The sequence below is a fragment of the Rhinolophus sinicus genome, linkage group LG03 (genome assembly GCF_036562045.2).
Source record: "Rhinolophus sinicus isolate RSC01 linkage group LG03, ASM3656204v1, whole genome shotgun sequence".
Lineage (NCBI taxonomy): Eukaryota > Metazoa > Chordata > Mammalia > Chiroptera > Rhinolophidae > Rhinolophus > Rhinolophus sinicus.
Window position 1 is genome coordinate 169,529,068 of NC_133753.1, and position 24,868 is coordinate 169,553,935.

The 24,868-nt window shown below is 32.5% G+C and overlaps 1 protein-coding gene across 1 annotated transcript in view; it reads left to right on the forward strand.

Moving 5' to 3' along the window:
* The window catches only part of HCN1 (hyperpolarization activated cyclic nucleotide gated potassium channel 1), a 344,964-nt gene that overhangs the window by 200,785 nt on the left and 119,311 nt on the right, over nt 1-24,868 (forward strand). Inside the window, exon 3 of the mRNA XM_019736249.2 lies at nt 1,907-2,068. Coding sequence (XP_019591808.2) covers nt 1,907-2,068 — 162 coding nt within the window. The remainder of the gene's footprint in view (nt 1-1,906; nt 2,069-24,868) is intronic.

Consider the following 24,868-nt stretch of genomic DNA (forward strand, 5'->3'; position numbering starts at 1 on the left):
TCTCTGAAAACATTTCAGAAATGATAGGGCTTTCTTGAAGAAATTAGTGAATAACTAATAGCAATGTTATCTCAAATAATTAAATAAGCCCTTAAGATTTCACACAGACACACAAAAACCTGATTCCAAAAAATAAAGTAGAAAATCTATAATCGTCAGCTTTACTAAGAACGGCCCTAGTTGTCCATAACATCCCAAATCTCACTCTACAATCTGATAATTGAATGGTGATTGCTGTCTGTATGCTCATAATTTATAGGCATTGGCAGAGAGTGTCAGATAGTCATTGTTTGCTTCAAAGAATCAGACTGAAAGTGATTAGTTTCTTGTTTAATCCACAAGTTCATTGTAACTTTAGACTATTGCCCAACAATGCAACACTTACCAAAAAGACATATTGAATTATTTTGTCAGGAAATACTTAGGTATAAATATAGAATTCTATTACTATACCAAAAATTTTTAAATCCATTCTACTGTAATATTCGAAATATTTTTAATGTGTTTTATCCTATTTTAATTATTTTAATGAGAAGTTATTGATGAAAAAGGTGGTGTAATTTCTATTTATAAGTTTAGTGGCAAAGAAATATCACGAGGAATAACATCAAAAGGATTTTTCTGTTGGTTTGCCAAATACAAAACCAAATTTAAAAATAACATAGGGGAAAATAAAATTACTAGTGCCTTAAAGAAATTGTGTGTATAGCTGTCTGAATATTAAAATACATGAGCTGTTGCCTTTAAGTCTAAGACCGCAATCTTACTTTTAAAAGGAATTCAGAACAGTGTGTACATTTCCACAAAGGAGGATTTTTTTGCTCAGTATAATTACTATGTCAAAAGGAAGATTGTTTAAAGAAAGAATTAACGTCTAATAGAAATGAATCAAAGTGAACAATTACATTAAAGACAGATTTGGTGATTTTATAAGAGTAAAACCCCAGCAGTCCTGTAATATTTGCCTCTATATATTTCAGTAGACATCTTTTAAGGATTATAGAAGTTTTCTTACAAAGATATGGTCTCTAAATCAAAATATAAATTTTGAGAGTTTTTTATTTGTTTGATAATCTCTCAATATATGTTGTCCTTTTTACTTCAAAAATAGACTATTCTTTTTGTGAATTATACAAACTGTGATTTTAACTATCTCAAGATATTGTGTCTTATTGTATTTAGCCATATTTGTTGCTTTCATGAAAATACTAATAAGAAAGGTTCACAGGAAAGAGAAGCCCCTACCGTACAAATAATACAAGTAGAAATAACAATTTTAGTTTTTAAAAAAGTGTTGCACCACTGTTTTTTTATTTTTTTTCTTTAACCAAAACCAGAGAACTGTTACCTCAAAGGACACTATTCAAGTTCAATATACGCAATTAAAGAAGTGCCTCCACTCGTATAGCTAAAAGAGTTAACTGCAATGAATTCTCAATCTTACTTTACACTTTGTAGTTAAACTTCTCTTGTTAATGGTTTTCAATCCGCAGCTCATTTTTTTGGTCTTTCAATAAGGCCATTGACTTAGTAAAGGTTGAAAAGCAGAGAATAGGGTCCCTATTGCCCCCTTCTAAAACAGCTTTGCTAAAATGCCCAGAAAAACCAGTAAATGAAAGCCACTGGCAAAACCAATGTTCTTTAAAACATGACCTGTACATTTAATGCATTCTTGTTATTTCTGTTCCTTGTGGAGAACCTACATTGATTATATTATTCATAAAGCAGAGTGCTAAGTCTCAGTGTAAAGATAAAGTAGTCTCTGTTTCTATTTGTAAAAGTTTTCATGTATTTATTAAATTAATACTTGCACCACATAATGTCAATACCTACTGACATTGGTAGTATTCTTGACTTTCTAAAAAATTGATTATAAGAATTGACTCTATATTTTTTTGGTCAACAGATTTTCCACATGACGTATGATCTCGCCAGTGCAGTGGTGAGAATTTTTAACCTCATTGGCATGATGCTGCTCCTATGCCACTGGGATGGCTGTCTTCAGTTCTTAGTGCCACTACTGCAGGATTTCCCACCGGATTGCTGGGTGTCGCTAAATGAAATGGTGGTAAGTAATTCATAGTATTTTACACTCTGCGTTTCAATGTTTTGCCAAAAAGTTCTAAGTGTTTATGTTAGACTGATCAAATTTTTCCCTCCATAATATTTACAGAAAACTTAATTTTGCTTCCATGCATTTAAAATCAGATGTTATGTTTCTCTTCTACAACGAAATTTCATTTACATGAAATGTTCCTGGGAATGTATTTGTTATAGCATCTATTTTTAGATATCTTATTCTGGTGCATATTGAGACATTTTATTGCAAAGGTAAATTGTACAAACATGCACACATATATTCATAGCACAGCATTCTTTAAAAAATGCCTACTGCTTAGAATAATTTCTTTTGACTTGATTTTAGCATTTACTATGTTCAAGATAGAGACATGTATATCAGTATAAATGCAAATGAGATATGTATAATATGCAATGACATTTCAAATAGTATTTCTTTCTAGGGAAAACAAGGAAAACTTTATGGAAAAGGTAGACTTTAAATTTTACCCTAAAAAATATGTACATATAAAAAACGCTGTGAAATATAAATTTGATTTACATATTTAAGTATGTCTATATTCACATTAAGTTTAAGAGCTTTTGATCTACATAGTGCAATATTCACAAAGGAATTGAAACAATAATGAGTATTATATATACATATATATATATATATATATATATATATTCACAAATAGTTGTGTAAGTTCTTATACTTCTTCTTGCATTACATTTTCTTTCTTTTTAAAAAACTAAATTTATTGGGGTAACATTGGTTAATAACATTATGTAAGTTTCAGGTGTACAGTTTTACAATGCATCATCTGTATTTGTGTGTTCACCACCCCAAAGTCTAGTTTCCTTCAGTCACCATATATTTGACCCCTTTACCCTCCTCATCTTTCCCTCCAGCCCCGTCCCCTGTGGTAATCACTGTTGTGTTGTCTGTATCTATGAGTTTGTTTGTTTCTTTTATTTATTTGCTTATTTGTTCTGTTGGTTCATTTGTTGCTTTTTGTTTTATATTCCAAATATGAGTGAAATCATATGGTTCTTGTCCTTTTCCATCTGACTCATTTCACTTAGCATGATACTCTCAAGACCCACAATGTTTCATGTTTTTGTGGCTGGGTAGTAGTCTATTGTATATATGTACCAAATCTTCTTTATCCACTCATCAGTTGAAGAAACTGACATTTAAAAATGTCGTTTAAGTTAACTAGGCATTAAAATTTTATTTCTTATGTGTGACATTATGGGTGGTAAATTTTATGAAACTTTTACAAAAATTTAACTTTGGAGTAAATTCAACACCCTCTCTCCTTTTCCAGACCATTTTATTAATTTCTTGGGTTATTATTGTAGAAATGGCCTGGACATCCTAGGACATTTTTTTCTCCTAATAACTTTAGCTCAGGCTTTGTACTTGAAGGAAAGAGGGATTTACATTACATGTTAAGAAGTATGGTCTTTTCACAGACAATAGTTTAGTGGTTACTAGAGAATAAGGGGAAAGGGGGGTGGTAAAAGAGGGTAAATGGGATCAAATATATGGTGAAGGAAGGAAAACTGACTCTGGGTGGTGAACACACAATGGGATATATATAGATGATGTATTACAGAATTGTACACTTGAAACCTATGTAATTTTACTAACCATTGTCACCCACACTAAATTTTAATTAAAATAAAAAAGTATGGTCTTTTTTTTTTCTTTCTTCTTTCTCATCTATAGGTTGGTGCAAAAGTAATTGCAGTTTAAAGGGTTAAAAATAGCAAAAACCGCAATTACTTTTGCACCAACCTAATATTTTCCTCCCTGCCTATCACTCCCTCTCTTTCTCTCCCATTTTTATTTATTCCTTTCACTCCTTTCTTTGAGAACTGATATTCACCTGGATCTCTCCATCATTTTATTCATACCTGCTTAAATGTCACTGCCTCACGGAAGTCTTTCCTAACCACCCTATCTAATATATCACCAAACTGGTTTATACCGGGGGTGCCAAAAAAATTTATACACATGACTTGTATTCAACTTTTGTTATTGCTATATATTGAGTATTACAATTTTAATATGATTGTTTCTGTATTAAAACATATATACATTTTTTGGCACCCTCTGTATTTTATCTTTTAAAAATTTAGCAGTACAGTGTGCACGCTTGAGGCAGACAAACACACACATTTGTTATTTATATTTTTCTGTATCTCCCCACCAGAATGTAAGTTCCATTAGGTCAAAGAATTTGTCTATTGTTTCTGTACTATATCTCCAGTGCCTAGAATGGTGCCTGACACAGTAATTTGTTTTAACCTAGTTACTCACCAACGAAAGTTTGAGAGAAGTTCTATAGGGGAGTTTCTATATCTAAAAAAACAAAGCAAGGACTTTGCTCAGTTCACTTTTTAAATCTGTAAAGTCACTTTGATTATAGACCTGTCACTTTTATTTATCACTAAAGAAGCAAAACATAAAGATTGTATTTAAATATTTTGGGGGAGAGGAGGAAAAAGCAACAGCTCTATAATGACTGAGTGAATAATATAAAAACACTACCACTACTGCCAAAAAATGATCTATTATTGATACTAACTAATATTTAAGTCTGCAAATAACTAACTATTGTTTTAAAATTTACCTAAGTATGCTTTTTAAAAATAGCAAGTGTCTTTACTGAAAGAGTAAAGAGATTATTTTGGGCTATCTATAAAGTGCATATAATTGTAAAAATATAATGTAGGGCAATATATCTAGTGATAAGCACATTTACTGAAGAAAAATTTTAATGTCTTGATCATTTTTCTTTAAAATGTCTGCATATACTCATTTGTGTGTGTGTGTGTGTGTGTGTGTGTGTGTGTGTGTGTGTTGAATTTAACATCATCAAACCTTTATTATAACCTGATGTTATGCAGAATAGCTTGCCTGAATTTGCAGTTTGCTTCTTGGGACTTTTTAATTGTTGGCTACAAGTTTACTTATGAAATTGCCTCTTATTTTCTTTCACATTTATTTAATGTTATTTCCATGTTTAACTCTAACATAGAGGACTGGAAACAGTCAAGTCTATGTTCAATTATAAAGACCAAAAAAATATTTTTAAATCGTGAATATTAGTGATATGAAGGAGATCAAAACCATGAAAAAGACATTTTTGTATCCATAGAGAATCTTGGTGGTGTCATTTGACCTTGGAGATATTATTGTCTGTCCTAAAGCTATTGATTTCTAGAAAACTTTCCATTACAACAAAACAAAGCAAAGTGTATTTACACACAAAGAGAACTATCAAGGAGAAGAGACAATCCAATATAAGGAAAAAGCAACCTACATTTATATATCCTGCTTACTATATACAAGGCCCTGTGCTTTGAAATATGCTGTATTATTTGGCACCCACAGCAACAGAAAGAGGAAAGCTCTTTTTCCCCCATTTTGCAGTTCAGAAAACGGAAAATTTTAGAGGTTAAACTAACTGTCCAATGCCATACAGGTAGTATGGCTTATAGAACCAAGATCGGAATGCATATCTATCTGACTCCATAACTTCTGTTCTAAACTACCCTAGAATGTTTTCTGTTGCACAGATTGCAAAGAACAGTTAAAAAAACTAATTACAAAAGATGAAATCTGTAGTCGCAGCACTCCAGTTGCTGTAGAAACTCACTCAAAGATCAGCATTTGAGGTCTGACACTAAAAAATGGCAAGACTGATATGAGATGTAGATGTAGAAAAACAAAATCAAAATGGGAAGGCAAAAATTGAGAACCCAGGCCAGGATAGATGCAGGACACATTACTAATCATTCTTGGTTATGGGATTAAAAATTATGCAGTGTCAACATGACATTAATACTAAATTATTTTTCATAAAGAACAGGGTGTTTGGTGAATTCCTTGTGCCTTGTTCTTTTTCCTATCTTGCATTTTAAATGATTTATATCCTTAAATATCATTTTTAAATTTTTCTTAACCATGTTTGCATTTATATCTGTATCCTTATCTCTCTCTATATATTTTAAATTCTTAACTACATTTGCATTTATATATATATTTATATATATTAAATTAATTTATATATATATATATTAAAACCTCTTTATTTGCATTTATATGTGTATGCTTATCTATATCTATATATTACTAGCTAGTTATCCGTATATGTCCTATGATAAGAAATTCAGACTTAATGCTATAACTATACTATATCTTTAACGGGTAATTTGATACATTTATTCTTCTATTACTTCTTTCTAATCTTCATTTCATTCTATAGAAGTAGTTCAATTCATTTCAGCTATTTCCTTTGCAGTCTTTATAAATTTTTCATTAAAAGAATTCTTTAAATGTTATTCTTTTAAAAGGTTAATATTGACCATGGTGGGTTACTTGAATTGGTTAGATAGGAGACACTGACTTGCAAAATGCAAGTTGATTAATCTTGCTGTGCATTTGTAATATTTGCTTTTGTTTTATTCAAGAGATGTTTGAATGACAGAATTCTATCTGAGTGAAAATCTCGGATTAGTCAGATAATTAATGTCTAATAAATTAATTCTGAAAATCTTGTCATTCCCATGATATTTTGTGACTATGATTTAGGTATGTCACACTGTAATTGTCTTAGTTCATTATTAAAGAGGTTAGAGGTAATGGTTTTTGGTTCAAATTACAAATATCATGAAAATTTTTTTTAAGAAAATGAAAACTATGGCACATTTGAACTTGCATATTAATTTTGATGTAATTTAGGGAATGGCTTTACAGAATAGATAAAGGATTCATAGCTAAATAATATGTTTCTGGAGCCATGTTTCTCTAATTGAAGTCAGCTCTCAGGGAGTCCACAAGTTTTCTCCCAGCAATCCTGTAAATACTGGCAATAGTATGAAAGCATATTGTGAATCTAGGATCATTTGAATGCCTTAAATTTGAGTCTGGATTTGTTTTTATAGTTGAAGTGTTTTGTGTTGTGAGATGTTACTTAAAATAATTCTGGCTTATGGGTTAATAAGTAAATGATCCATTTATACCAAATTAAGTCTAAATGATCTCATATTAAATGTGGTACAAAATTTTCACCATAGTTAAAAGGAGAAATGGGTTGGAAAAGTTAATCACTTGTTATATATCACACAATTATATGGTGTTAGACCACACACTATAATAACTGGTGTGATTACAGCACTATATTTACATTGTGTGTAACTATTTGGTGTCAGCAAAACATCATCCAGCACAATAAATTTACATTATAATATTTTTATTATTTTGTTAGTATTTGATTTATAAATGTGTGTTTGTTTTAGCAAGATCTACAAAGAAACTTTATAGATGATGTGATACAGAATTGTACACCTGAAATCTATGTAATTTTACTAACAATTATCACCCCAATAAATTTTAAAGAAAAGAAGAAACTTATTACTAGTGTTATACTTGTATTTATTTAAGTAATATCATAATCAAAATATTTTAAGGGTCATTCATTGTGTTTTATTCTGTTGTAATTTGAAGGAACCTATGCATTATTTCATCCTGAAAGATGCCATTCTAGAGGGAAGGTAACATGCCTTATATGTATTCACATATCCACAGATCTTATTCCAACCTTGTATATGTTGCTAATAAAATAAATATTGTTTATAATCGAAAGAGTAATTATCAACAGTATTTGAAAATTATGTGTAAAGGAGTTATTATATTTTAAATGTTCTTCCATGGGTAGTTTTTGTTTTAGTAATTTGTACATCAAATTATTAATATATCTTCAAAAATAAGTAATCATTAGCCAACTTATGGGCAATATAGCATACTCAAAATTCATGAAGTACAAATTAATGAGCTTCTAATGTGCTTCACTTCTGTTTAAATAAGATAACAATATATTCCAGAAAAAAATAAAGAAGTGTGAACCATACTAAGAATATCAGACAAAAAAAGACACATAAAATATCTGGAAGTGTCTAATTAATAAAATCCATGTAGCGAAAATAAAGGATTTCATTGGAAAATCTAGGTAACTGCCAAATTTTATTTCCATTTGAGACAACACGGCAGGAACACTTACTAATAACCAAATAGTCACACACTATGTACATTTCCAGCTCTCTTCCACTTGCATGGGGCCTAGTGATAGTTATGGTCAATGGTGTCTGAATAGCAGTATCATTTTTCACTTGTAGATCTAAGCATTTAAAAGCTGGTGTGTAAATCTCTGGTTCCTCTCCAGAGGCAAGTCTTTTAATTTGTAACCCCAATGTAACACAGTGTGTCCTAATTCATCAAGATAGCAAAATAGGGAAGGGAAAAAAACTGGCAGAATTAAATTTAGGATCATAATTTCAGAATTGCTTCTATCACCTAAACTTTTGTGATTTTAGGCAAATCACTTAACTTTTCTGTACTTCAACTATGAAACAAGTGTGTATTTTTTTCCTACATTTTGCAAGACATTATCTTAGGCATTGAACATACAGCAGAGAATGAGACAAAGTCCCTGCCCTCAAAATGCTTACAGTTCTAACAAGATTTCATTCATACCACGTCTTTCTAACTTCTGAAAACTAAGAGATAATCAAAATGTGGACTCTGCTCTGAAGAAATTTATAATCCAATTTAATCGAAAATTATGTGCAAAAGACAATATGAATTTGAACCAAGGCTTCTGAAATGTATTCACTGCCCAAAGACTTCTGAGCCAGGCAGCAAGTGCTAGTGAAATATTGCCCTTTCTGCTTGCCAAGCTATGTACACTTGAAAATGCAGCCATTCATACAGCCTCTTTTATTTCTAATATAGCCACCCAGAGAGTACTACTTTTCCTAACTCACGCAATGGAATGCTCGTGGCAGCCTCGTGTGAGTTGAGATAAAGTCTATAAGGAGCATAAACTAAAGGCTGGGAGACACAAAATAGGTGGACATTTATTTCAACTGCTATCTGCTGGTTTTGCATCAGGAAACTTCAACAAAGAGTGCGAAGTGAGACATGTCAGTCACATCTAGCTCAAAAACTTTAAAAGTCACAATAAATGTGTGCTGGTGTGGGGAGGGGGTTAGAGTGGAAAGAGCTATTTGTTGATATCTTCTATTTTAAGTGAATGATTTGAAAAAAATAATATATATTATCCTTTTGCAAGTTTCCATACACAAGCAGAATTTTGAAAACTAGGATGATTACATTATCTATTGATAGTCTAGCAAATGTATAAAGACAAAATTAAAATAGGTTCACTTTTTCTTTTACAAAGCCCAATTAACTCCTTAGATAATGGTCGATTGAAGTAATATAACTAAGATAATATAACTAAGCAATGAAGCTAAAATATCTTAATTAAAAATATAGTTCTCTCTTGAGGTCTAGCAATGTATTTTAGATTTGAAATTCTATAAATTAGAAATTCCATTATTATATTGTTGATTTTTTTCCTAAATAGAATGTATTACCTTAGTTTTTTTTTTTTTTAAGTCTTGACAAAAGGTAACTAATTTGCTGACAAGTCACTATGTAGTTTTACTGAAAAAAATGCATTCGTAAGTCTTGTGAGTTATAACAACAAAGTAGGTCAGCAGCCTGCTGAGCATTGTAATTCTTAGCCATCCATTTTCTGCCTAATAGGAAAACCAGACTCGTCACTTTCTCTCTATTGGATAGAAACAAGACCTCATCACAAAAAAAACAACCAAAAAAACAGAAAAACAAACAAACGAAAAACAATTCACATACTGTGTTCTTCCTCCTCAGATGTATATTCTTTTATGGCAACAAACCTACGGAAATGGATTCTAACCTGGTATTGTTTTTCAAATAAAATGTTTATTATAAAAGCTTTAACATGAATTATACTTCCATATCAAGAAGGATAAAGGATATTACTTAAATTACATAATGGCTATGGCTACATTCAGTTGCCTTCACAGTACTAAGGCCAATCCATAAGTTCCAAACATGTTTTTGTTTTTCTCCCCTTGTATATATTAGCTCTTAAATTTTAAGCAACAAATGGCTAGAAGAAGCACCATTCATGCCAGTTAGCATAGGCAATTTATCAGATAAGATCTTAAGAATATGTACTAGAATCATTGGCTGGTCTTCTCTGTGCTCTGAGAATATAGAAATGGGTCCAGTGTAACCCCCATTTAATACTCTTCTAGTATTACCAGCCAGGTGCCTCAGAAACATGGCTCCACCTAAACTAGAGTTAATTCACACCTGGCTCTGCTGTGCAACCTGCAGTCTCATACTCCATGTATAGAGCATATCCATCTGTGGGCTACAACCATTTGTTTTGATTGTATAAACTTGATAATGATGAGAAATTACATAGAAAAAATTGAGACTTCACCATCATATCTTCGTAATTAATAAAAAGATATATAATCATGAACCACAATATAGTCTCTATATTCCAATAACGTTTTCTAGGGTATATCATAAAGTCAAAATTGTTTTCTATAAATACATTCTAAAGATAGAAAAAGATATTAATTATAATATCTACTTTTAATGTCCACCAAAGCAATTGATGTATATATTTGTGCTAGCCTTTGTAATGTGGTAATCTAAGATCCTTATTCCTACAAGTTAGAGAAAGGTTTCCGGTGGAAAATTTTTATTTTCAGGTGTATAAATTTGAGGACGTAATTCAGCTGACCATCTCAATTTGCCATAAACTGTATTTTTGTCCTTATGATTTAATATATATCATATGTATAGTATATATATGTATAGTATATTAAGTCCAGCTGTTGATTCATATTTTTTTAAAATGTATGTAATTAAATGGAATTATAAGATGCTTAGGAAAAATGCCATTTCAGGTGGTACCCATTATTAGCTATGCACTGCTCCCAAACTAAAACTAAAGCATTAATACTCCATTAATTAATGATTACATTCTGTCTAGCATTTTTGTAATTCTGTTCTCAACTAGGTTATCAATTCTTAAGGAAAAAAAAAAAGAAATTTGGCACAGGTCAGTAATCAGTAAATATTAGGCAAGTCAAATTAAAGTTCTTATTAATCTATAAAATTTATGGAAGTTATTCTCCTGAAGATAACTTTCATTTCACTCATCAGTGTTATTTATCTACAATTTTTTTAAAAATATTTTACCAGGCAATTAGAACTTTTCAAAATACCTCTTTAGGAAAGTATGTAAAAGAGATTCAAACACATAGATTTTTATACAATGAAACGTATAAACATGGAAACCGTATAAATGATAGAGCTGGATGCAGTTTATATATGAAAGTGTATGAGAATGACATGTTGTAATGTCTTCTAATGTATTATTCTGTCATGTAATTTGTATCCTCATGCATTGTGTGAACAGACTCATTATCATAGTGGGTTAGTGTTCAACAGGAATTAAATCACAAAAAATTTGAAGGAGAAACAAAAGGAAGGATAAATATTATTTTACAGAAGAATGAAAAAAAGACCAAAAAGACATAGAGGTAAGAGATAGGAGCCAAATAACTAATACAGTAAAGGCAGATTGCCTTTTCTTCTTTGGGTTATTTCTGCCATTGAGGCCATTCAGTATTGTCACTAGATGTCTTTGAAGCCAGCTTTGTTTCTTCCAAAGAAAACTTATATTCTTTATCATAACCAGCTATTGATTAAATTCTTAGTACCATTTCTTTTGCTAAGCTATATTCTTATTAAGATCTTTATTTCTCATCTTGTAAGTAAACTATAAGTTTGTTGGTATGTTTCTACCAACTTTTTTTTTTTTTTTTTTTTAAGAATTTAGAAGTTCTCGTTTTTTGTTTTTGTTTCTTCTAATTTTTTATTGGGGAATATTAGAGGGCACAGCTTAGTTCCAAGTCCAGTCGCTGTTTTCAATCTTTAGTTGCAGGGAGCGCAGCCCACCATCCCATGTGGGAATTGAACTAGAAACCTTGTTGTTGAGCTCGCACTCTAACCAACTGAGCCATCCAGACTCCCCTCTACCAACTTTTTAATAATAACCTATTACAATAATTCCTGTAACAGTTGTAACTTCTACCAGATATCTAATATTTAGTATATGCAATCAGGTATTATTATTTGCTTCTTTATGTATCTGGCATTTTTGCAACATCCATTCACAACCACACTTACAGCAACTTGTCTATATTAAGTGAAGAATAAAGAACTGATTAATTACAGTATCATATTTTGCAATGCATCACTTTTAAATGTACTTTTATATGCAGTTATAAATACATGAATACATTATGAATTAAAAAGAGATGTTCAAAATATCTGTCAAAGATTAGGCAAAAAGTTAGTGAGAGGACTGGATCTATAATAAGACAGCATCTAAATAACATTTAGAATGAGAGAAACATTAATGGCATTTAGTAATAGTTGGAGCAAAGAGCAGAAAGTGGATAGACCCTCCATTTGGATTTCACAGAATGATAATAAATGACAGAGTGTAAGTGGAATACTTTCAGTCTTGTGTAATAATGTCTTCTATGAAGGTGAAATATTTCAAACTGAATAGACTGGAATAAACTGTAGGGAAATTGAACTCCAAGTCAATACTTTGGTACTCCAAATGAGCTTGACCATTGGCCCATGTGAATTTCACCTTAAAATGGTGAAATCTTGAAAAAGAGGTGGTGGATTGATTGCACAGAACCTTTCATAGACCATGAAAATGGGGGAAGAGCTGCTTGTCTGTAGTATAGGTAAATAATGTATGAATTTACAAAGAGAGAATGAAGAAATGCTGCAAATTACAACCTGATACGTTTGATCTTAATTCGAAGAAAGACTCTGCACTAAATTATAAAAGAAGTTATTTGTGTGCACTGAGAAAAGGCAGTGGTTGGTCGGAACAAGCACTGGCTTAATGAAAGCCAGTCATACATAACACATGAATCTTTTTTTTTCTTTTTTTCTTCTTTTATGTATGACATATCATGAAAAAAGAAATTTGAAAACTCTGCTATGTACATATACCTGTCCACTATTTCATTTGGAGATGATACATGCATTTTATGCAATGCTTTCTACAAGGTTCTTCATGATATCTTATTATGAAATATTTAGATTAATGGAAAATAGAATTGAGTGGGTTAACAGCTGGTTGAGTGAGTTTTTTCTGCTTCCCACAACCCAAAGTGCAGACTAAGAGATTGATACGAACATAGAAGATGCTTAGTGGACATCTGTAGGATTTGACATATTTTCTACATATTAATATGATCTGAGATATTTCTAACATATTAATTATAAGCTGGTTGAACCCACTGAAGATGCACCTAACACAAAGTGGCTAATAGGCTGGGTCATAGATTCATATTCAAGAAGCTCTTGTTATATAAGAGGATGAACTGAGTCTAATGGATTAAGCTTTTTATGTGGCAGAAAAGGTGTTATAATAAGATCAGTAAAAAAGAAAAAGGAAAAGGACAAGTAAAAGAATCCCACATGGCTCAGGCAAGGATGTGATAAATACTAGGGTTTTGGTGACTAATTTCAATATATATGAATAATTAAGATACTGCCCATGTTAACTAATAAAGAATTCTAACACAACTATATTTTTATAAGAAAATATATTTAGTTTAATTTTGGACATCTATATAATTCTAAGATCTTTTAATTCTATAAGCAATTATTTTCTGACCAAAAGATACCTAATTATCTCTTTGAAATGTAAATTTAAAAAAAAAAAAGGTTATCTACCTTTATTCCTGAAATGATGCTTTTAAAACTAATTTAGATCCATTTATAACTTCATCAGTATGTAAAATAAACTGGAACATTGTGACACATCAATAATCTACTTGTTTTTAAAGAACCGCTTTTCTCAAAGAACTCACTTGATTATTTAACAGAGTATTTAAATAATAAGAAAGCATTAAAGCACACCTACATATCATAAAAACTTATGAAGAGTGTGTGGCAGAAAGAATGGTATTATGCCAAGTTGAACAAAAGAGATTCATTATATTTGCACATAATCTTTTCAATTGTATAAACAGGAAACAGGCTCATTGCTTTGCAATGTGTTTTTCTTTGTAGTACATCATTTACTGTATAGCTGAATTTAGCTTGTAAAGTTATCTCACCCATCATAGCAGATATCTCTGATAAACTCAGAAACTTAGAAGTATGTGGCTCACCTTCCACAAACCCTTAACACCTTGTCTTATTTATATTCATTCTATTTTTATTTATTTACTAGTCATAAGAAAAAGCTTTAAAATTATAACAAAAACATCATCTAGATTAAATTCATAATTTGCCAGTTTCCACTTGGAGCACAGAGAAAAAGGTAGACTTATTATTTAACTTGCATGAAAAAAGTAAGAAGTTGCTTATTTCACAATTAACTTCACAAAAAATAATGCCATCCCTAAGTATTTGTGATGCGTCAGCTTGTTTGTTTTATTGCTAATTATTTTCATTGTAGTCCAATTATGGAACATTAAACCTATAGCTTCCTAAAAATGTTTATTTCTTTATTTAAAGATAAAAGAGATGGTAAATAAGTTAACTCATTCTCTGTCTATGAGTTTTCATTTGTAAAATTTCATTTCTTTTAGAAAATCTAGGACAAACCTTGGTGAGAAGGGTGTTAAATCTACTGTGTTACCCGAAAATAAGACCTAACCAGAAAATAAGCCCTAGCATGATTTTTCAGGATGACATCCCCTGAACATAAGCCCTAATGCGTCTTTTGAAGCGAAAATTAATATAAGACCCAGTCTTATTTTCGGAAAAACATGGTATATAATATAAACAACCAATTAACCAAACATCTATAACCCATCTTATTAATAATAATAAAACACAGCTAATCAAAGCCTTTAAATAGCTTATTGTTTTCACTAGTGTGCGATAACTTGGTGCAGAAGAGTTCAGTGGCAAGAGAAATGATGAATCTGAGATTTATTCTAAAAAATAACTCTACTACAGAATTCATGCAGGTCAGCCAAATCCATTGCCTTATGTCATGCTTTTTTGTAGCATATTACAGTTGAATATACAATGGTGATCCAAAAAAATCTTGAGTGTCAAATCATAATTTAATATAATTTACAAATATTCCACTTAACGTGACAGGCAAGAAAAATCTTTCACCAACTTTTGAAACCAAAAATTCACTGTTACTATCAGGGTCAACTAAATCAATCAGAATAATCAGAAAACTTTGTTCTCTAAATATACTGTTTCATATATAAATTTGACTGCACATAGAAAATTCTTTAATAAGCACATGACAGCTTAAAGCTGTCAAGTTAAACTAGCTTTTGAAAAATAAATTTTAAAAAGTGGAATCAATTTGATGAAAGAATATTACCCAACCATTGTCTGGTCTAACCAAAATGACTTCAAAATAGAGAGCAGACTTAAATGCCTACAGGACCCAATCTAGTAATATCGATGTGTTAGTTAGACCAAGTGTAAGACAAGGCAGCTGCTTGCCTCTGGTGAAATAGGGAAAGCTTACCCTGTCTAAGGGACACAGCTGCTCCTCAATTCCCGCTGACAGTTATTGGGAACTAATGCCCAATGATGCCCAGAGAGCTGGCTGGCCATTAGTTTCCAACTTCTGAAATTAATCAAATAGTTCATAGGATTGAAACCAGGAATACATGCTTTTTCACTACACTCATTGGTCTCTTCCTTCAGACTCTGGCCCTAACAGAATTCCTCCTTCCTGCCTCATTTAAAAAGGGGGATAATCAACTAATGTAAAAGGCACCTGGGGAAAAGTGACAGCAAAGGAATTCATTCACATGAGTGGCTCAGCTTGGACTTGTCACACTGGTTACATTAATTTGAATTTCTTTTTATGTGAATTTAACTGGTTTGGCAATTTGTCTAAATATTATGGTACATTTTCAAACAGCTATGATTGAAAGAACTGGCCTAGACAAAATACATACATAAAAAGACAAGACAGATAAGTTATTTCAATATTGTCCAGGAGAATTCTTCATCATTGCAAGGGAAAAAAATAATGCATTTGCAGTTCTGATGTTACTGAAAAACAGGAAAAGATTACCATGCAGAATCTGTTGAGAAGTGTTTTCTCAAAATTACAAGATGTAGTCTTCACTTTTTGTACTGATTATTGATGAGAAATATATGATGAGCAATCCATTAATTAATAAACCAAGATCTAGAACTTCACTATATCCGGACCCATATTCATTCGACAGTTACGTGACTCAGGGATCTGCAATTTAAGCTGTAGATTCTAAATAGTCCATATAAAGAAGAGCTTTACTAATTATTAGTTATAAAGAATCACCCTTATGTCAGTGATAAAATCAAGAATAGTCCCAGCATCTTAAATTTATCTTAAATTTAAAACTGAGAGATGTTCTTCAGTTTTAAGTACTTGTATGTAGTGTTCAGGTCAGACTGAAATGGATTTGTAAGTGTATTGCAATTAGGTGGAACACCCCTCCCCCCATATCACAGGATCTACTTGCATCCCCTTATTTGCATGAACTAGGATGCATTAGTAGCATTTATCTATCATCTGTCTACCGACCTACCTATTGATTTATTTTTTGAGTGGCTATTTTTATACCTGCTAATGTAGTGAGAAAATAGATTGATAATAAAAGAAAGTCTTGCTCTCATGGTTGTCTCTTTTTCCCAGGAAAATAGAAAATAAACAAAATAAAGAGCCATAAAAGATAATTCCAGACAGCACAAATCCTCTTAAGAACTTTAAAGCAGGAGAACAGAATACAGTGACCTGGGTCAAGAGCAGCTCTATTTAAGATAGAATGGTTTTTAGATGCCATCTCTGAAAAGATGACATTCGAGCCAAGAACTCAAGGAAATGAAGGAATGAGTTACGCAAGCATCTGGAAGACGGGAAGTCCAGGAGGTAGGGACAGCGTGTGCGAAGCTGACTGGTGTGGCTGGACTGGAGTGAGGGACACGTAGCAAAATGATGTTAGAAACACCCAGAGCCAGTCAAATCACAAAGAATCTTGTAAACCATCGACAGAGTTGAGTTTTGATTCTCTGTAAAATGGAGAGCAAAATGAGAACTCTTTCCAGGACAAAACACAGGGGAGGGAGTCCTATTTTCCTATGTCACAGAAAAAGCTGCACACCGGGCACTGAGGTGCAATATGTGAGCAAATGTCTAAGTAAGCTGGCAACAACCAATGACTGAGGGCAGAGCAGCAGGTTCCAGAACAGTGCAGAGGTGGGCTGTGTGTACTCAAAGCTCCAGGCAGGTGGGCAGAGCAACACACAGCAGCCAAGTGAGTCTGACCTGAACTAGTTAGGTCTGGCAATAGGGCACAGCCACCTTTCCAAGGAGGCAGAGCGACCTACACAAGTAAGTCAGACGGATTTGGAAACACCTGTGACATATTCAGTAGCACTGTGGATGGAAGAGGGCCTGAGTTTCTTTGGTCATGAAGAAGGTGGGAGAGACTAAGAACTTAATTTAGATATAAAAATTAAACAGTCCTCATTCTTGAGAAAATCAGGCTTACCCTCATGCTCTCCTAAGGAGAGATAATTTAGGTAGATTCATTCTTTCATTGTGTTAGTCAGTCAACAAATATTTATTGATTTTTTGCTATGTACCAAGCACTGTTGTAGCTACTGTCACCCTGCCCTGGGAGTTCTACATTCTAATTGAACTTGTTACTATAAAAAGAATGATTGAGGGTAAGCTTGATTTCCTCAAGTATCATGTTTAGTGAAGAGAAACGAAAACAAATGTTTGATTTCTGGCAGTCCAAGACTTGAGAGATGCTTGAGCTCTTCGATTTATGTGTCGATCATCATTATTTGAGAGTCTCAACATTTATTCCAAATTGAAGCAGATTCTTTGTCAATGATATCACATGTTAATGTTTGATTTTTCTTTTTACCATCCTTTTTTTATCTCCTTTAATATCACTACTTCCAGGAAGTCCTGTTGCAGTACTCTGTGCACTTGCATTTATATCAAATGGAATCCTTAGGAAACCATTTTAAAATGCTACTACAATTATAAATATAATAGCCTGTTGGTTTACTGGCCATCTTCTGTTAACTCTGGAGAGGATCTCCCAAGTCCCTATAAGCCATTTTCTCTATCTTGCTCTACTTACATAGTGATTCACAGTACCTGGAATAACTTTATGGAAAAAAACACACAACAGAACTCAACTTAAATACAAAGGTAGGTTTGAATTTGACCCAATGACATCTAAAAAATACAAAAAATAACATATTTACAATATTTCCCATCTTAACTTATTATCTTTCTTTTTTCATTTTTGCTAGAAACTTACTAGGAAATACTAAATCACTGTAATTATTTAATTTGAAGGCTAAGATATCATTTGGTCTATTACCTTTCCTTGATAATGATATATTTTTCTTATCTGAAATTTGTATTAGAAAGAGACTTTCTTTGAGTATTATAATCTAGTTTAAGAAAAAAAGTTACATCCGGGCCTCCTTTTTGTTTTTCTTTCCTTACTTTATCACCTGCCACTTGTCTGAAGAGAGAAAGTTGCACTTAAATTGATAAGGACAATATTTCATAGTGAAATATTTAATGGAATAGTCCAGTGAAATTTTAATGGACTACTGGTAGTTGAATACTTAAAATAGTCAATTTATTAAATGGAGATAGTGCTTTTTAAAAAATATAATCATTAGGTAAGAATTCGCACAGATTATCAATTAAAATATATCTTCTGGTTCTGCAAAAGAGCTACAAATTTTCTGACCAAAGAAAGATGTTCATGGAACCCATGGAGTATCTAGATCACTACAGAATTCTTTCATGCTGTTGCTGTCATATTAGGCATTTAATAGCTATGCATAATTATTTTCACAGAGGTTGCTATGAAAAGAGACATGATTTAAATGCACACTCTTCCTGTAACTAGGACTAGAAGAAACCTTATAGGCAGTGTTGTGCACCAAATTAAAGGGAATATTCCTTTGTCTGCTTGGCCCTGTACTTAATAATTGTGCTTGCTATATATTAGGAACCCTATGTGCCTATCATCTCATGTCATCTTCACCCACTTTAAAGTGCATATTGCTAATTCCAATTTTACAATGAGGAAACTGGAGTTCTGAGTTGTCAGTATCTCCACTGTAAATTGTATAGCTGGGATTCAACTCAGGTGGGTCCAATTCCAAGCCTCAAAAGCTCCTTAAAGGCTTAGCTATTTTATCTCAGGATCTGGGACTATCTCCATTTTTTAGTGTCTTAGTCATCTGGCGCTTCCATAAAAAGTACTATGGACACAGTGGCTTAAACAACAGATACTTATTTTTCACAGGTCTGGAGGTTGGGGAGTCCAAGATCAAGGGGTCAAATTCCAAAATCTAACAATTCATAAGTTTTAAATTGTGTGCTGTTTCTGAGGAGAAAGCATGATGCAATCTCACCCTCTCCTGGTCTGTCCTGCTTTATCCAGCATATCCAGCTGTATACATGACACACCAGTTAGTTACTTAGTAACTCTCGATTATCAGATCCACAATCGTGGTATCACACTACTTGTGTTCTCAAGTAGCGCTTAGTTTACTCAATAATGCCACATTCACCTAACCTTTATTACAGCATATTGTTATAATTGTTCCATTTTATTAGTGATGGTTGTTAATCTCTTACTGTGCCTAATTTATAAATTAAACTTTATCATAGGTATGTATGTGTAGGAAAAAACGTAGTATATAGAGGGTTCGGTACTCTCTGTGGTTTCCAGCATCCACAGGGACAAGGGGTGCGGGGCGGAAGTTGGAATGTATCCTCTGCCGATAAGGGGCGGGGATACTGTATATTATAAAAATAAAACCGTTTTATTTTTCTTTTCAAAGTTTCAAAAGTCCCTATGATGGCCACTTCATTGGGTTTTTGTAAGATTTATAAGTACTATCCATAAATTGCTTAGCACATGTGACATACAGTCAGCAATCAAAAATATTAGCTGTTAGCAATATGATCCTCAAATGCCAAAATGTGGCAAAACTGCCTATTTTAAATTTACCTATACTCTTCATCAGGGCTCAGACTTGCCCAAATACCCTCTCAGCCTCCAGCTCTGGATACCAGTGATTCTAACTCTCATTAATGCATTTGCAGAGAAATGTCAACCCTTTCCCTCTTGCTTGTATTTACTTTAATTTCTGTTTTCAGTTTTGTATTGTTTTTTTGTTTGTGGGTGTTTTTTTTGTTTTGTTTTGTTTTGTTTTTTTAATTCTTCAGTTTCAGTTTCAATTTCCCTCTGAATTCCTACTAAGTTTTGTCCAACATGCAAAGAATAATAGTCTTTGTTTCATGTCAAAAGGCTGCCTGGGGACGTTCGTTCCAGAACTGTGTAAGCCTTTTGGATTGAAACAGTGCTGGGGCAGATGTCATGTAGGGCAGACTCTAAGTGTCTTTCTAAGGATGTTACCAGTAGACCATAAACTTACACACCTTTAGAAAAATAAAAATTTTACTACTTTCTCCATAAATCATTACTTTGTGTCACAAGACTCAAATATTAAGTCTATAAATCTCTCATAAGCAACATAAGATATATTTCTTTTCCTCTCTAGAGAAGTGAAAAGCACTCTGAGCTGTAACCCGATGCCTGCAATTAAATCAACTCTGCTGAATATATCGTGTAGGGAGTGAGATATCCGCCTTCCTATTTCACTGACACTGGGACACCACTCCAATTTGATTAGCTAATGTACCAATGCCTGGATTAACCACTCCCTCAGATCACATTGGTTAGGCTTGAGGGTAAACCACCAGTTTTTGTAATTTTCCTCTCTGTGATATTTTGTCAATTTGATGTCAGTCATTCAATGGACATTAATTGAGCACCTACTATACACCAGGCATGTGGTAAGTTTTGCAGACACAATGAAGAAAGACATGTTTTCCATTTTAGGTTCACCTGAAGAAAGAAAACCAAATAGTTTGACAAATGTGTGTTTCCTGAACATTTTCACCTTCAGCAGAGCGCTTAAAAATTGCAGTTTACCATGCTAGCCACAAAAGAGGAGATAAGAAGAGAAAGAAGCACAAGCAGCTATCTTTGCCTTAGTGCCTGAAAGAAAAGTATTGACAAAAACATGGCCTCATCACTGGAGAACAAATCAACAAAATGTTGTGCGTAAATGATTTTATTGGGGATATCATTGTTATCCATGCTTTTTGGAATTAAAATTTCCCTAACTGTAAAACAGAGAATGTGATGAATATTGGAGTTCTATTCTTCTGTACTCATTTAATTATCCAGCGATTTACAAGAAACAAAAAGTATTGGGATATTTGTGTGTGTGTTGTCTTTGTTTATGTCTAGAGGTTAAAAAAAATATTATTTGGACTTCTAATTGACTCAATTCTTGTTTATATTTCTGTCCATTCTCTTCCCCTTCTTCCTAAAACATCCACCGTTGATGTGATAACTGTGCCACTAACTACCCCTCCTTACTGCTGCCCACCCCAGTGCCTCTCCTTCCCATGCAATTTACTTTCCTGTGTTCCTTGAAGTTCTCAGCTTCCTACTCGCTGTCATGTGTCCACTGCTACTCCTGTGATTATTCCTGTGAATTTCAAGGTCCAAATAGATGACTCTCCCAGCATCTGGAACTCTTCTTCTCCAAAGATCTTATCTTCCACTCTATGGCAGCTAGTCTTCATGTAGACATTTTCATCACTAACTTACATCTCCTCCAGAAGCTCAACTTGATACATCCTGCTCTCTAACCACTACTGCATAGTTTTCCAGTTCACTCTCTCTATTTCCTTAATTCCAAATAGTCCAACAATTTTTACATCTTACTGGGACATTCAATTAATTGATCGTACCTTGTTTTCCTTATCTTTCAAGCAACTTATGTTCTGACACTGACTCCAGAAAAGATAAGAGTTCTCCCTTCCCAGCTCTCAGCACCAGCTGAAGTTTCAGTAGATAACCAGAATTAACTTGTGAGCTCTGTAGGTCATAGCAGAAGTGGATTGTCTAGCCCAGGGGTGTCCAAACTTTTTTCAACGTTTTTTACCAAGGGCCATATGCGGTAAAATACACAAACAGCCGGGCCACTCATTGCCTTACCTGGTTTATTTAAGTAAACTAAATATATTTTTGGAATTTGCTGCGGGCCAATTAACAATGGATTGCGGACCGCAGTTGGCCCGCGGGCCGCAGTTTTGACACCCCATATGAAGCTGCACAGCTCAGAAATGCACCATTCTTGCTGATTCCTGCCCAAATTTCAGATTCTTGAGAAAAGTAAATGATGGTTATATTTTAAGCCAATAAATTTTAGAATGACTTGTTATATAATAATACATAACTCTCGTAGGTGGCTAAAGGACAAAATCTTGATAATGTAATTATGGTCATTTCTTATAAACATCCTTGGGGTGCCAGTTACCCTCTTCAAGCATCAGTTTTATCGACTGTGTGAAAAAGATAATTATAATCCCTACCTCTTAAAATTATTTTTAAAGTTAAATGAGATAATGCATTTAAATCTCTTAGAATAATTACTTTGTTCATAACCATTTCTTTTTAGTTTCTGGATATCATTTTTATTTTATATAATGAGTACTATCCCCTGGGTATAAAATCTTCTGTTTTCATTTTTGCTTTCATCCTCTATTCCTTTCTGTCTTCTCTTTTCGGCTTATATATAACATATTATAATATGATATAATAATACATAATATAATATACCTTTGTTACAATATGTTTTACAGGATTTGTATTTTTCCTTTCTTTTTGTTTTTAATTCAGGTTTTACTCTCTCATTTTAAAGGACTATTTTATTCATTCCTGCCTTTATATATTTCTCCTGTATTGTCCCTAGGCAAAATATGATTTTCAAAAACTGAAGAGTGGTAATAATGCATGAATTTAATAATATATGAGAGATATTAAATCATTACAAATCATACAAAAATTTTAATATAAAAATGTTCAATTGCCTTTATTACTAGTAAATCAAAATTAATAATTAAATGTGATACAAATTAGCTATTAACCACTTAAGTTATACAGAGTTTACTGATGTAATTCAGTTTTACAAATTCATAAGGAGTACATGGTAAATTAGAGTGACTTGAATATTTTTTTTAAAAAATGAATAGTTCTTCATTACTTTAAGTTAGCACTTAAATGATCAAACAGCAGACAACCCGATAGAAAGGAAAAAAAAAAAAAATCTAAATGACTCAACATGGTTAATCAAATTTTTGAAAAAGAGAAAATCCAGAACTCATTAGCATTAGCAGAAGAAATAAATCCATAGCAGAAAATCTGAAACTGACTGAAATCACTTCTAATATCAAATTGTAAATGTTACTTATTTTTTACATATTGAAGCTATATAGAATAGTTTTGTTGTTTAAGTATCCACTAATTGTATTTCTACCATGTGCCAGGGGCTTTGCATTCATTATTTCATTGAATCCTTGGATTAATTTTGCAGATTTTATCCCTTTTTTTATTTTATTTTTATTTTTTATAAAGGACAACACAGGCTGAGAGAGATTAAGTGGCCTCCCCAGTGTAAATCAACTAGTGAGAAACCAAACAAGAATTTTACTTAAGGACCGTCTTCCTCCAGAGTGTGCACTCTTCCACCATAATTCAGATTTTATAGACCAAAGACATAACGTTCTCCTTCAGAAAATGTCCTGAAATTTTGAAAATGGAAAGTAATCAAGAACTATCTCCATACAATCTTAGAAAAGTAGGGTTTATTCCCAGAGCCATGGGTTATTGGAGCAAGAACGTGAAATATTCCATAGTACATTAAACTACTTAGAAATATATCATTACATAGTGTACCATAATCTCTATCAGGTAGTTTCATCAATGTTAACTAATCAAAATTTTTTATGGATTAATACTAAAATTGATGGTGTTTTTCTAGTTTATATATCAAACTTCCAGATGACCTACATTCTTTACAAGCATTTTATACTTTGTTTTAATTGTAAAGATTTTTAAAAAAATAACTTTTAGTCAATATGTACATATAAAAATAAATGCAAGTTAGTGGAGCCATACATTTGATACACAAATCTACATCTTTGAAATAGCACAATTTTCCACTGCTAATAATTAAATGAATGCAAAAAGACAACACATTTTCTTCACAATAGATGCCATCAAAATCTACAATTTGGTCAAATCTATAAAACACCCAGACATTTGCAAACTAATGTGCAGAAGAAACTAGGACTATCTAAAAGGAAAAGCTGAATAAAATTTAGAGAACACATAAATATTCAGATATTTTAGAAAGAGACAAAACTATTTCCCTCAGCAGAGTGGTAATAAGGCTTAAATGTTAACCTGAAACAAAATTGTGGGAAGTTGTTTTTTGTTTCTTAATAAAACTAAAAGCTGGATTTAAAACCAGTGGTCGCAAAAAATTTTAGAAACATATACCATTTATCCTGACAACAGCCAATATGTGTGTGTTTTGTTTTATTTTCTTGACATTTAAGGGTAGAAAAATCACAATGTATTCAGCTCTTGGTATCTTGGAAACCGGCAGCTATGAAGAGCACCTTAGGAAGAAAACATTTTAAGAGTAAAGATGACCAGTGTCAGCTTGCTGTGTAGGAGTCGACTCAAAAAACACTGGTGTGCCAAAGCAATTAACCCTGTCTCATCTGAAGCACAGCAAGAATACTTGACTATACCTTTCATATTATAGGCATATAATATGAATTATAATGAATATATGGAATGTAATTCATATTATGTATTACAATAATAATTACAGGCGTATAATATGAATTATAAACATAATGTGAAGCACAGCAAGACTACTTGAATATGCCTTTCATAT